Source organism: Meleagris gallopavo, chromosome 2 (assembly GCF_905368555.1).
Source record: "Meleagris gallopavo chromosome 2, MGAL_WU_HG_1.1, whole genome shotgun sequence".
NCBI classification, from domain to species: Eukaryota; Metazoa; Chordata; class Aves; order Galliformes; family Phasianidae; genus Meleagris; species Meleagris gallopavo.
In genome coordinates, this window is record NC_139405.1 from 22110944 (window position 1) to 22123670 (window position 12727).

General features: G+C 35.7%; 1 protein-coding gene across 4 annotated transcripts in view; it reads right to left on the reverse strand.

The window, feature by feature from the left end:
* Window positions 1–729: 729 nt before the first annotated feature.
* Window positions 730–12727, reverse strand: part of SYT14 (synaptotagmin 14) — an 83392-nt gene continuing 71394 nt past the window's right edge. For 3 of the 4 annotated variants that reach the window (XM_085219313.1, XM_031552369.2, XM_019612698.3), the window contains one exon: window positions 730–9620. In XM_085219313.1, the coding sequence (XP_085075439.1) occupies window positions 9307–9620 (314 nt within the window). In that variant the 3' untranslated portion in view covers window positions 730–9306. The remainder of the gene's footprint in view (window positions 9621–12727) is intronic. The other variant, XM_031552368.2, reaches the window with a different exon arrangement.

Genomic DNA, 12727 nt, shown 5'->3' on the forward strand with positions numbered 1-12727 from the left:
GTCTTTATTTACCAGTATATACACATCATATTTGTCAGAACATTATCACACTGGTTTATCTAAAATTTTCCAGTAGAAGATTCATGACACCAATAAAGACTGAGAAATGGCTAGAAATTGTGGAAACTTAGGAAATTGAGAAACAGAGCCAGAATTTAAGTTTTTCTTCTAATGCAGACAGCAGTTCAAATACTTGACAAAGTGTTACTATCTCCTAAAAAATAAAGCCTCGTATGTGTGTTTAAGATCTAATGGATTCCAAAGGAAAGTGACAACACCAAGCTTTAAAAGTATTTTTTCCTTTTCTCGAATACTTTCCAGGAATTAAGTCGACGTGCAAAAAGCCGATTCCACGCACAGAAAATATTTTGAATTAACCAAAGGATATCATTCCTGTCCCAAAACTGACAGAAATACATTTCACAGAGTAATCAATGCAAATAGAGAGAGCAAACAAAATAGAAAATGGCAGCTGCAAAGCTTCAGGTATGCAAAATGACTATTTTAATGTGACAGATCCACAGTCTGAAAGTATACCGTAGCATGTTTTCATCAAACCAACACGGAATTAAAGTTACCTGTGCTGTACAGGTAAATACAATGACAAATGGCTGGTGACATTTTGCCTCTTGCCAAAAATCAGAATAGTAGTGGAATGCATACATTGAAAGACCAGCTTTGTTGTTATTATTATTATTTTTTTACAGAAATAATGCTGAAAACACTAACTAATCTTGCACACTGGAAACCCTCAAGTTTAATATACACTAGCACAAAATGATAGAAGTCGTTTTTTTGCTAGTTAATAATAAAGAAAACAAGAAGTATCTGACATCACACGAGTAGAGATGCTGTAGATACAGTGTGACACATAATTATAAATCCTTCCAGGGATTCACTATTTGACACCCAATATGCAGATCCACACACTCATTGCCAGAACTCTATTTTCACCTGCTGGGGACTGAGACGCCATGAAAGGAATGTCTTCATCTGGGTTATAATGACAGATTCGAACAAAGTCTTAAGAATTTAATAAGCTACGTAAACAGTTGAAAACAGTCATTCACTCCATGTTACTATCAAAATAAATTAAAAAAAAAAAAAGAATTGTAGAATTGTAATTACTGCTTATTCAACTTAAAAACACAGCATAGGAAAAGAAGCTCGAGAATCCTGAAAGCAGAGAAAACACAGACTCCAAGATTCTGTACAAAAATGAAAGCACAACAACAAAATCAGCAAATTCAAAAAGGAAAATGAGCACTGATGTTTCATGTCTAAAAAGTTCAGCCAAAATGCTTTTTATGAAAGCATATAATTAGGAGCATGGTTGGTAACATGACTGCATAATACCCATTTTCTATGATCTTTGATTGACATATAAAAATAATTCTTCCATTTCTGTGCTAAACAGGATTTGCAAATATAACCTCTTCCCTTTAAAACTGTGCTTGGTGTCTTAAATGTTTAAGGCTATACATGCTCCGAATTTCAAGGAAATTTAAGTTGAAACATTAGTTGAAAACCATGTTATATTACATAAATTATCCAATGATGAGGATACAGTTAGGAAACGTACATATAATGCAGCATGAGTCTGTTTCCATACGACCAGTATATGCTAGACAGTTACTGTACAACACCAGGACAAAAGCTGAATCTGTTCTCAAAATTGCACATTTCAGATCTATGTATAAAATGAGTAAAATAAGCTAATTTGACAGCACTGACTTATTTTTGTGATGTGGCTTTGATTAAAAAACACAAAGAAATAGAAAACAAGCACATTGCTACTATTACAATAATGCACAGCCAGTCAGAAAAGAGGTATCTCAAATTCTCAGCTGTGAGTCACATTTACAGAAGCTCATTTTATATTTATTCAAAAAGATCTATTATGTAATTTCTGTCTTTGAATAACGGCGAGTCAAAACATTGTTTGTCCAAAGAATTAGAAACAGCCTTGGTTCTTTGGTTAACACCATGTGACTTACATCAGACACAGGAATCAGCTGGGAACGAACAGTCGTGTGAGGAGGTTTCTGGAAAGGCAGGATGAGGGAGGAAAGGGGAAAGCCTCAAGGAAATGCATCGTGTCAAACTGTACCGCTATTGGAAACCTCCTTTTCTGGGATAATCAGGTTAAGAGAGCTCTTGAGTTGCAGTAACATTGCTTACACGTGATACATTAGTTTCTCTACATATTGGTCTCATAAGAAACAAGGCACCGAGTGCATCGGTGGCGTACAGGCAGTATAAAAGTATGCAAGAAAATGCTACATACCATTTATTTCATATACTTATTAAAAATGTGGTGAATGTGTGCTATCTCTATGTAACATAATGCTTTACAAACCCAATTCCTTATATCCCAATGAATGAATTAAAATGTGAAGCACATTTTAATTACCTTGCTGACAACAGCACAATTCAATATTTGTATTCACTACAATCAGTTATTAGCTTATAGTCACCGGAAAACACGTTCAAAATTACTGAAGATCAAGGGAACTATAATCTATAACTACACTTTTGGGACAGAGCCAGCAGCCTTTACTCACGACAGATGTCCCGCTAAGAATGGAGGGGAGGCTCAGTTTTACCACCGTTACTCATGTTAATGGTACCTTTCTCTGAGTCACTCCAGAGAAATAGATGGAGCTGCTTATGGGGAAAGGTACTACACAACGTGAAAGAAGTGTGGTTAAACCAAAACCTGAGTGAAAGGCAGTAGGTTCAGGCCCTTAGTCATTATATTAGCACTTTAGATTGTGTAACAGTGATATAGCTTGCTCATAGAGCATTTAATTTCAGATTGTTAAATCATCTTATAGAAAAATAGGTAAGAAAGCTCTGTAAGAAAGTATATATACTATATAAGGAGAAATTTCTCCTTAAAAAAAGCAAAGAAAGGGAAAAATTGAATAAAAGGTTTCACTAATTACACTTTATCAGGAAAATCACATTAAAAACAGTTATCATCATAAACAAAACAGTACGGAGCACTAATGAACCTTGTGGTTTACTGGAAAGGACAGCAAATTAGCTGTGTAGTAAAAAAAGATCATCACTCTATTTCCTTTTTTTTCCTCTTTTTTTTTTTTTTTGTAAATATTCCCTAATACATTCAACTGCTTAGAAATTTTCTTAAAATATCACAATAAGCCATTTGCAAAATTTCCTATCAAAACTTGTTCAAAGCCCTGCCCTTTGCTTGCATTATGGCCAAGAAATTACCTTACATCTTAAAGCTATGATAATGCTTCTGCTTAATCCTGAAAATTCAAAATCATGCTTTGAAAATGAATTAAAAGTTATAAAGCAATCCATTTTAAACCCCAGGCATGCAGTGACTGCCCATAGAATTTGCAAAATGCAGCAAAGGAATTAACTTGGTACAATGGGCGAGACTCCTCACATTTAAGAGAAAGAGGATGACATCAATTACATCCCTGAATGTCCACGAGGTATTCCATGTAGCATGGCATTACTGCTTCTGCTCTCCTGAGCATTATCCTCAGAGATGGGCAGCTTTTGGCAGGACTGTACCCACTCTATCAGCAGATGCTTCCAAGAAGCGAATGACTGCCCAATTCCTGGGCTTAGCTGTTTCTTGGACTTCATCCCTAAAGCAGCAATACTATCCACTTCCCTAAATCCTGCCCATTCCTCCCTGTACAGATTTTATTCTATGTTATACAAGCAAAACCTGGTCCAAGAAGTATCAGACCAACTATTAGTTCAGACACACCATGTCAAATATGCACTAAGCTTGCTAACATTAGAATAGTTGTGCCATATTCAGGTAGGCATAACACAAACAAATACATTAAGTGCTGAAGATTTCTGCATAGTCTGCAGAAAGGAAGAAACCCTGCTTGAACTTAAGGAGGGGCAGTGGTAAGTTCTTAAGGCTAAACTAATCCACATCACTGTAGGCCAGTTTGTACTCACCCTGCACATAAACACTATCTACTTACCTACTCTTCTCTGTAAAATATGCTAGGTTAAAAGCCCTGGGGATCGCACAAAGAGCAGCATGTGCAGATTTGCATGTATACGCTTCTACAATGCACATGACACTTTCTATGAGAAGGACCCTCCAAGGACCACAAGGCTCCACAGATGGAATTGGAGTCTACCACTTTGTGAAAGCCATTTCTTATTTTAATGCTTTCACTCTCAGATGACGTCTCTTCATCAGGCATCATTTCACTGAAACAAATGCTCCAGTGACTTTCCCCTGAAAAATTACTACCAGAACAAAGTAGTCTGAAACACAGCTGTGATAAACTAAAAGATCTGGCTACTCATTAAGTAGACCAACAAAATAGAAAATTATTGACAGCTTGTTCTAACAATAAACTTTGCTGAATATTCCAGCGCAAGCAATCAAGATGTTTGGTGATTGCTTTAACATTTTTACTATTAAGTTTTTAAGATATTCCATATCCATAAGAAAAGAAGAAACAAAAATAAGAGATATGTAAAGGACTAAATAATGAGTTTGTGGTGGTACCTTGATATTTGTTTTTCTATTCATCACTGGAATCTCATCTGCCTGTGCTGCAGGTGCCATGCTGTATCACTTTTCTAATCTACTGATCATATCACACGTAACACTTTCAGGGTCAAGTCTTCTCTCCTGATGATCCCATAGGTTCCTCTCACTGATGTTAGTGGCAGGTATACATGCACATCTGTGAGAGAATTAAATGAATGTTGAATTGCTACTGAGTATTCAGCTTAAGGATGAAGTCAATCTGCCTTGCAACTGACAAGCTGTAATATTAAAGCCTGCTTTAGACAAGATAGCATTTTTTTTTTTCCATACAGAAAAGTGTGATGAATAAAGGCTCAGCACAACTCCTGGATAAGTGAAAAAGCATTGTGCTGTTAGTTTCAAGCTGGAACAGCTCAGACTAAGAAGTTTCCCATCAAACATCATTCTCTTATTTTAGCACAGACTTTTTGTTAGAATTCATACATGTTAAGAGCAATCTGTATTCAATTCATACATTAAAAAGTCTCCATGAAAAAACGTTTTTGTCTTGTCTTCTGCTTCATCATATTAGAACTGATGATTTACATTTCAGAAAACTTAGAGAGTTGGACAGATCACAGGATTTTGCACCATTACGTTACGGTAAGAGTGCAGGGTGCCTTTGACTTCTAAGCTGCACTGACTGCCACGGACAGCTTCTCAAGGTGCTCGAAGCAGGAGCAAATCATTAGGGAGTAAAGAGAATAAATCAGTAACACAAACAACTTTTATACAACAAAAACATTGCTTCAAAACTCTGAAAAAGCACTGCATTTGCATCAGAACAGTTGCAAGAATTTATAGGTGAAAATATTTCCTAGAGCAAATGACAAAAAAAAAAAAAACAAACCCAAACCCAAACAGTTTTCAGCTTCAGTATTCTCTACACTGATAAATAACCTTTACCTCCAATAAAAGCAAATACATTAACCCCAAAGGCTCACCTTATTTTGTAATCTAATTATTAATTAGATTAGAGGATTGCAAATGTAACTGGATTGAAAAATTACATCACGTTTCTCCAATAGCAGAACTTACACCTAGCCTGGCTCCTGCCTTTGCTGTCAGACTCAATGTGTAGTTACAGCATAGCTGACCCTGAAGCAGCACCACAGTACCAACCTTTGAATCTCACCAGCGCTACCCCCTGAGTAGGGAGTGAAAGCATGGCTCTGCTTACTCCATGTCTCCGAATATGTGGGAGACAGCAATGTCCTACAGGGACTGCAAGTCCTCTCTCATCCTCTTGAACAGTGATTTCACACTTCTGTACAGATTGCAATCTTGCCCATACCGCAGATTTTGAAAGGAAATAACCCATCTTCTCCCATATTTATTATCTTCAGGAAGAGTTTACCTTTGAGAAGATCTATGTGAAATATTCTAAACACCAAAATAGTTAGATTATATGCAAAAAGGATGGAATATTTTCAAGAATAGAGCCTGTAAAAACTTCACTATTCTACACTTAAACCTTTGCTGGCAGGAAATATTCCATTCAAGAGTTTTCATCTCTATGTAATATATTGACAAACAGAAAAGCAATTAGACAATTTGGTAAACTCTTCCAAGTACCAGTTGTACTTTTAAATAAAGATAAGCAATAAAAAGCTATGAAGGACACAGACAAATCTGAGAAAAACACAAATGCCCGTTTCTAATTTGTTTTGAACACTTTGTTCTTTAGAAATTCTCTTCCACGCTTGAGACTTAGCTGAATGCACATAAACACAGTATATGAATAAACCCCTATGCAGGGTCTTACATATCCAAGGCAGATTTCAAATGGGAAAGTATTGGTTCACTTAAAACAACCAGATGAACAAAATGACAAACAAAGCATAAGAATGGCATCTATGAAGAAAGAACAACGTGACAGCCACTGACACTGTAACTAATTTGTAAAAATGCCAGGGTGAATCCAATTATTGCTGTGACTGGTTTTACACGGAAAAATCAATATTCTACCACTTGAAAATTATATATTCATTTCCATTCTTTACAGTTTCCAGCCTTCAGTGAATAAACCCAAATTAACCAAACTTTCCTCTGTGAAGCACAAACTGGAACTAGATACCATGAGAAGAGTCACATAATCTGGAAAGAGATTCCTTTTCCCAAGTGTGTCCAACAGAGATTACTATAAATCTCTGCTGTGTCTAAATCAAGGATTCAGTATCTTAGAAATCTAATCTGACTGATTACATGTAAAACTGAAACAATGCAACCTACAGACAGAAACCCAAGTCACGACGTGGCTGGTTTAATTTGGATTCTGTAAGAGGTCATATGCTGCACCTTCCAAACTGGCTTCTTCATTTGTTCAGTGGCAACATTAAATATATCCTCCATTAGAATCAACTTCTTCCATTTCTGCTGTTAAATACTATACATTATTTTATAAAGCAAAACCTGTTCAAAGAGACAATCATTAAGAGATACATTTCAGCTTCAGGAAAAAAAGCATCAGAATATCCACAAACAGAATGAGTGAAAATGGTTCCATGTCCATTGAAAAATTGCTTTTGATCAGCTTTTAAGTCAGAATTTCTATTGCAGGAAAGAGAAAAGGATTGGGAAAAATCTGAGCAATTTCCTTATGCATATAAAATTAACATTTGTTTTTTTTTTAATTAAAGGCTATACTCAACACTGCACTTCACAAATTGAAGAACAACAAGGACTAGAAGAAACAAACTGTATTGTAGCACTGCAAGATCTTTCCAAGTTCAAGAGTTTTTGGATTATTTCTATGTAGTAAATAAATCTTCCATAAATAAGCAGCAGTGCAATATAAGATTAAAAAAAAAAGGCCTGCTAATATTTAAATCTTAAATCTTTAAAACCAGAAAACCCGGCACTGCAAATAAACCCATCAGAAGGCACCAAATAAACTAAGCGGAATTACAGTACCCTTAGAAAGGCCCTAGTGAAATTGTTAACTAGTGGGAGAATTTGAGAACTAGATGAAATATCTTACACTATAGTTGCTGTCTCCAATCTCACTATACTTGACTGTATATCCTAAAGCCAGGATTGTTCAAAGGTATTACAAATAAATTCAACTTAAAAAGAAAAAAAAAGTCCTAATCAGAACGCTCTAGGCTACCACTAATTCTCTCAACAAAAATCCTAAACTTCACTCTTTACCTACCATGTGTTAAAACAGTCTGTGAGGTTTCATACTAGTAAGACATCAACATCATTTATAAGAAAAACAAATATGCTTGCTTTCTTTGCGGTAACAAAAGCAAATGAAACATCACTACAGACAATTAGAATATTTGAATTGGGAAGCTTTTAAAAACAATAATTACTCAATAATTGACAATTTCACTAATCTGAATTGGTTTCAGCAGTCAGACAATTAGTGTGATTCCCTCTAAAATATTTGGAACAAACTGGAGTCTTGGACACACAGTCATTTTCCTAATTTCAGTAGAAGCCAGAAGTGTTTATCTGATAGAGAACTTCCTTGTGATACTGTGGCTTCTCTACTGTGTTGTTAGAAAGCTGTGCCTCCCAACCTGAACATAAACAATAAAAATTTCTATTTTGGGCATGAAAATTCATTCAATAGCTGGCAAATCCCTAAAAAGAAAAACAAAAAACCAAAAACTCACTAATGCTGTCTTCTCTAAGAAGAAAGGTAAAAAAACTCCTGGTCTGCTCTGTATTTCCAACAAACAGCATTGAGTAGTTCCTAAAACAGCTCAGAAGAGTTTCAAATAGATGTCTGTTTTAACCAGTCATAACTTATTTCCTTCGTTCTGTGTTGTTCAGCTGCTGCCGCTATCTTCAGTCTTTCAAACCTAGCTTCTAACTGCTGACATTTTAAAGAAAACCCATATCGATTTGTTTAACACAAAAATATTTTAGTAAAATCATGCTCTGTGAGCTTCCTACATTGGAATACATGAACACAGAAGGTGCTTTCAACAGAAAGTTACATAGTTTTACAGTACAACCTGTCTAAGGAGATTTGGAAGGGACCAAACTACTGATCTGGTCTCTTTGGATTAGGCAGAAGTACAGGCAAAGGGGAAAAACCCAATTTATGCCATAGATAGAGCTCGTTCCTGTCACATACTGAAGAAACATTTATGTCAAAGTTCACCTGATGCCCAAATGCTAGTGTTTTTCAAACCAACTGCATATCAAAAATGAAAACTTAATTGTACTCAGCTCCTGGAAAGGAACTCAGTGCAAAACAACACTGTATTCATATATGCGGTATTACTAAATGTTCTTCTCCCCTGGTGTGGGGTGGTTTTTTTTTTTTCCTGTTTGGTACTGGTGTTTGTTTGTTTTTTGCTTTACAGATCATCAACTTTTTCTCATAGTGCAAATTATTGACCCTTAGTCTGATTGCAGGCAGGTCAGAAGCTACAGTATTAGAGCATTACAAAAAGTACACAATAAGGAGCTTGCATCAATTTGGAAAAGTTCACATAAAATATTACTGAATTGAAAAACACAAAACAAATCCAAACAAATACAGCATCAGGTGGATGGGGGAGGGACTGCTAACCTACTTGCATACAGCAAGGCTCCTCTGACACCAACGAAGTGTTTGATACTAAGTGAAGATTATACATTAAATCCCATTGTTCTGCAGGTTGTGCCCTCTTTAAGATGGAATGTTGTTCTCAATTTTCATTTTTCACTTCCGCAACAAATCTGCAGACTGTGACTTGAAATGATCATCATCTCAAAAGACAAAATTCCCTTAAAACCACGATTGCACTTTGAACAGTTCATTAAGATTCTAGTAAAGTATGCCATCTACATACTTGCTGTCCTTTAGATTCTTTCATTTCAGTCCAGTGGTTGAGTTCATCTTCTCCTGAGCTGTTGAGACCTAAGGATATCCACCCTATCATCTCTTTTCGTTTCATGCTGCGCTTATTATATACAGACAAGATGAGCGTTACATCCGAAAGTTGAAACAGCGCCACTTGGAAAACGAAGGTTTCTTTGTATATTGGATTTGGTTGTCCTCGTCGGATTGAAGTTTTGCATTTGGACATCTCTTGCCCCATGGAGTTCAGGAGTGTTAATTTAACATATGTATCTACAAAATAAATCATAATTTGGAATATCAGATAGAACAAAAGTTTTTGATGATATTTGCAAGACTCAAGGATATGGTGTATACCAGGCTGACTGAACACAGCTCAGACTAGACACATGAAAAAGATGGCATGTAAGCAAAATATTACAAACACAGTAACAAATTAACTGGCTTCAGTACTACGTAAATGGCTTAAATTAAAGGTATACCTCATAATCCTTCTTCCCATCCAGTCCCCATTTGTTCCAAGCAAACTTAAGTTGCATTAACACTTAGCAAGCTCAAACTAGCCACAACACTGTAAAGCATACCACTGAATTTTCAGAGAAGAGAAATAAAAATAAAACACATGTTGATATGCAGTGATGATATCACAACAGCCAAAATTAAGTGCTTAAGAATAATCTCTGCATGGATGTGGTTCTCACTTTGGGCTTTTTGAGTTTATTCATTTTTAAGACCAAAACCTTGCAAAGTGCATCCAAAGGTGGAATTTTGCACAATATGAGCTTTTAATTCTTAAATTCATGAAATAATACACTTTTGTTTTTTAACATAATTCAGTATGCTAGCATAAAACATATCTTGTTTAGTGATCTTAGGAAGTAGACACAGGAATCTGATGCAAATAAATGTGGCTAGCACACACTGAATGCCAGTATAAATGGTATAAATGGTTCTTTTTAAAGATCTGTTTCCACATGACTGGAAGCACTAAGTCATGCTCCTGCAGAAGGATATGTATTCATGAAGTTATAACTGATTTTAAGAAACATATAACTGTATTAAGTAATCTGATTTTTTTTTCTTTTTTATTCTTTGTAACTGTACTGTTACTGAATAATTTTAAAAAATTGAAGTTCTTCTAAAAAGAAACGCATTGCACACTTTCATTTTGCAGGTACATTGAAATTCCACCATCCATAATCAGAGATAGACGCAACTTGTTGATGAGAGAGTGCAAGAAATAATAAGCACACACATTTATAAACCAGTATGGTAGGCAGCTGTGGATAGCTTTACTGCTGGCAAGTTTTCTTTGCATGAAAAAGACAACATCCAATTAGTTTCTACAGAAACTCACCTCGAATTATATAAACCTGTCCACCTATCAAGTGTTTTAGACAACAGAACAGTCCATCTGACAACAGGGGGTGGAAAGCAGTAAAAGAAATAATGACCAGATGTCAATAGCTGGGTGAGAGAGGATCTAAGGTTAAAGTTTAAGAGGAAACACTATTCACAGGACTTGAAGAACACAAAATCTTAGCAGCATAGATCAGAAAAAGGATTGAACAAAAGGATTGTTGGGTATAATTTCATGAAATGGTACTTTTGTGCAGTTTTTGTGTAATCTTGAACAGAAATTACACTGTTTGTATAATGGATTGTCTTAGCAGTTATAGCTACTGGGTTCTAAAGCACAGAGAACACAGAAAGAATCATGAAAGTGATTAGGTTATAAAAGACTGGGTAAAGAACACTATCCATTTTATCAACCCTTATGCTTTTTCATGCAAACTCCAGCATATTAGAAAAACTGCACACAGTGGCTATAATTCTTACATGAAAAGCAATAAAGCAAAATATCACTGTACTAAAAAATAAGATTCTACTGCTCTTAGATGTTACAGTTATGGCTACATGATTGTAATACTTTAGTTCTTGAGTGGTGATGGAGTTGGACATAAGAATGACTGCAACTCAAGCTTTAGAAAAAGCTGAGAGAGGCTTAAATCTGAATTTCATATATGGATCTCTCTATACAAAATGTACAGATCTCACTTATTAAAACTGATGTCTATGGATTTTGTGTGCATATACACACATGCATTTAATGTGCAAAAACTCATACCTTGTTTAAAAAAAAAGAAATAAATTAAGATATACTAGGAAACATTCTTTTCCTTCACAAAATACACACTGTCACAAGAGAAACCAAGACACATTCTAACATGCTTGGACTGCTTATAGGATTTGGCCTATTTGCTTGTACTTAGTTGCTAAATGAGACACTGAATAATATAAGAAACACGCCATAGAAGAAGACAGACTACCAAGAACCAGAAACGTAGGACTCAATCCTACTTGCTGCAGAAGCATTTCACAAAAAAAAAAATAAGTTAATGAACTCTAGAATATCAAAAGGATTATTTGAGAGAAAGAATAATCGCTACCCTTCCTCTTGCAGTTTCTCATAATCTAAGCAAAAACTGACCTGTGAACATGATTTCCAACACTCCTAAAGATTCCAGACCACTGATGATTCAAGAAAAAATGAGGTCAGAGCATTTCATCATCAACCTTATGTGCCTTCTGTGGAAACTGTGAGAGAGGCTGGTGTATAGCCACAATGCACTTGGCAGGAAATTAGGGAATGACAAACATGCACCTGGTTCCAGGAATTTCCAAGAAGTTTTCACTTGGTGGGGATGCACAAAACAATTCATGGGAGAAATCTGAACTCCACAATATTCTGCACTGTCTTACCAGACCTAAAGGGTGTACTACCTTCCAGCTGTCTAGAAATAAAACTCTAAACCCACATTTGTGTAAACGAGCAGACTTATTATGAATATCAAAACTTCCTCCTACCTTGCAGAGGGGATGACAAAAGATAACAAGCAAGAGTAGTTATTTGGAAACTTTTGTCATCAAGAAATCTTTCTTCCATAAAGGGTAAGACAGAACATGTTATTACAGGGCTGTGTCATGTTCTATGCAATCTGAAACCAAAAATTTTGATCCCAGTTGTGTACATAACTGTTAACACAAGCACACACTTTGTGAATTAACCCACAAGGGAATTAGCCTATCTGTCTTCAAAACAAGTACAGACTCTCCACCCCCAACTAATTTGCATATTCAAAATGGAAAAACTTGACTCTCCCTAGAGATTCCATTGTCCTTGGCTCTTCTTGGCTTTTCCAATCTATTTCTATGCTTTGTCTCCAAATAGGTGATTCTGGGGGAGCTACCTACTTATAAGAAAGTATTTGAGATTCATCTTTGGCTTTCCTTCTCTGGTAATGTTAATGAAAGCTGGCTAAGTCAGCATGAAAAATATACAGAGAGCAAAACAGAATACAGCTGAGCCAAATGTAATT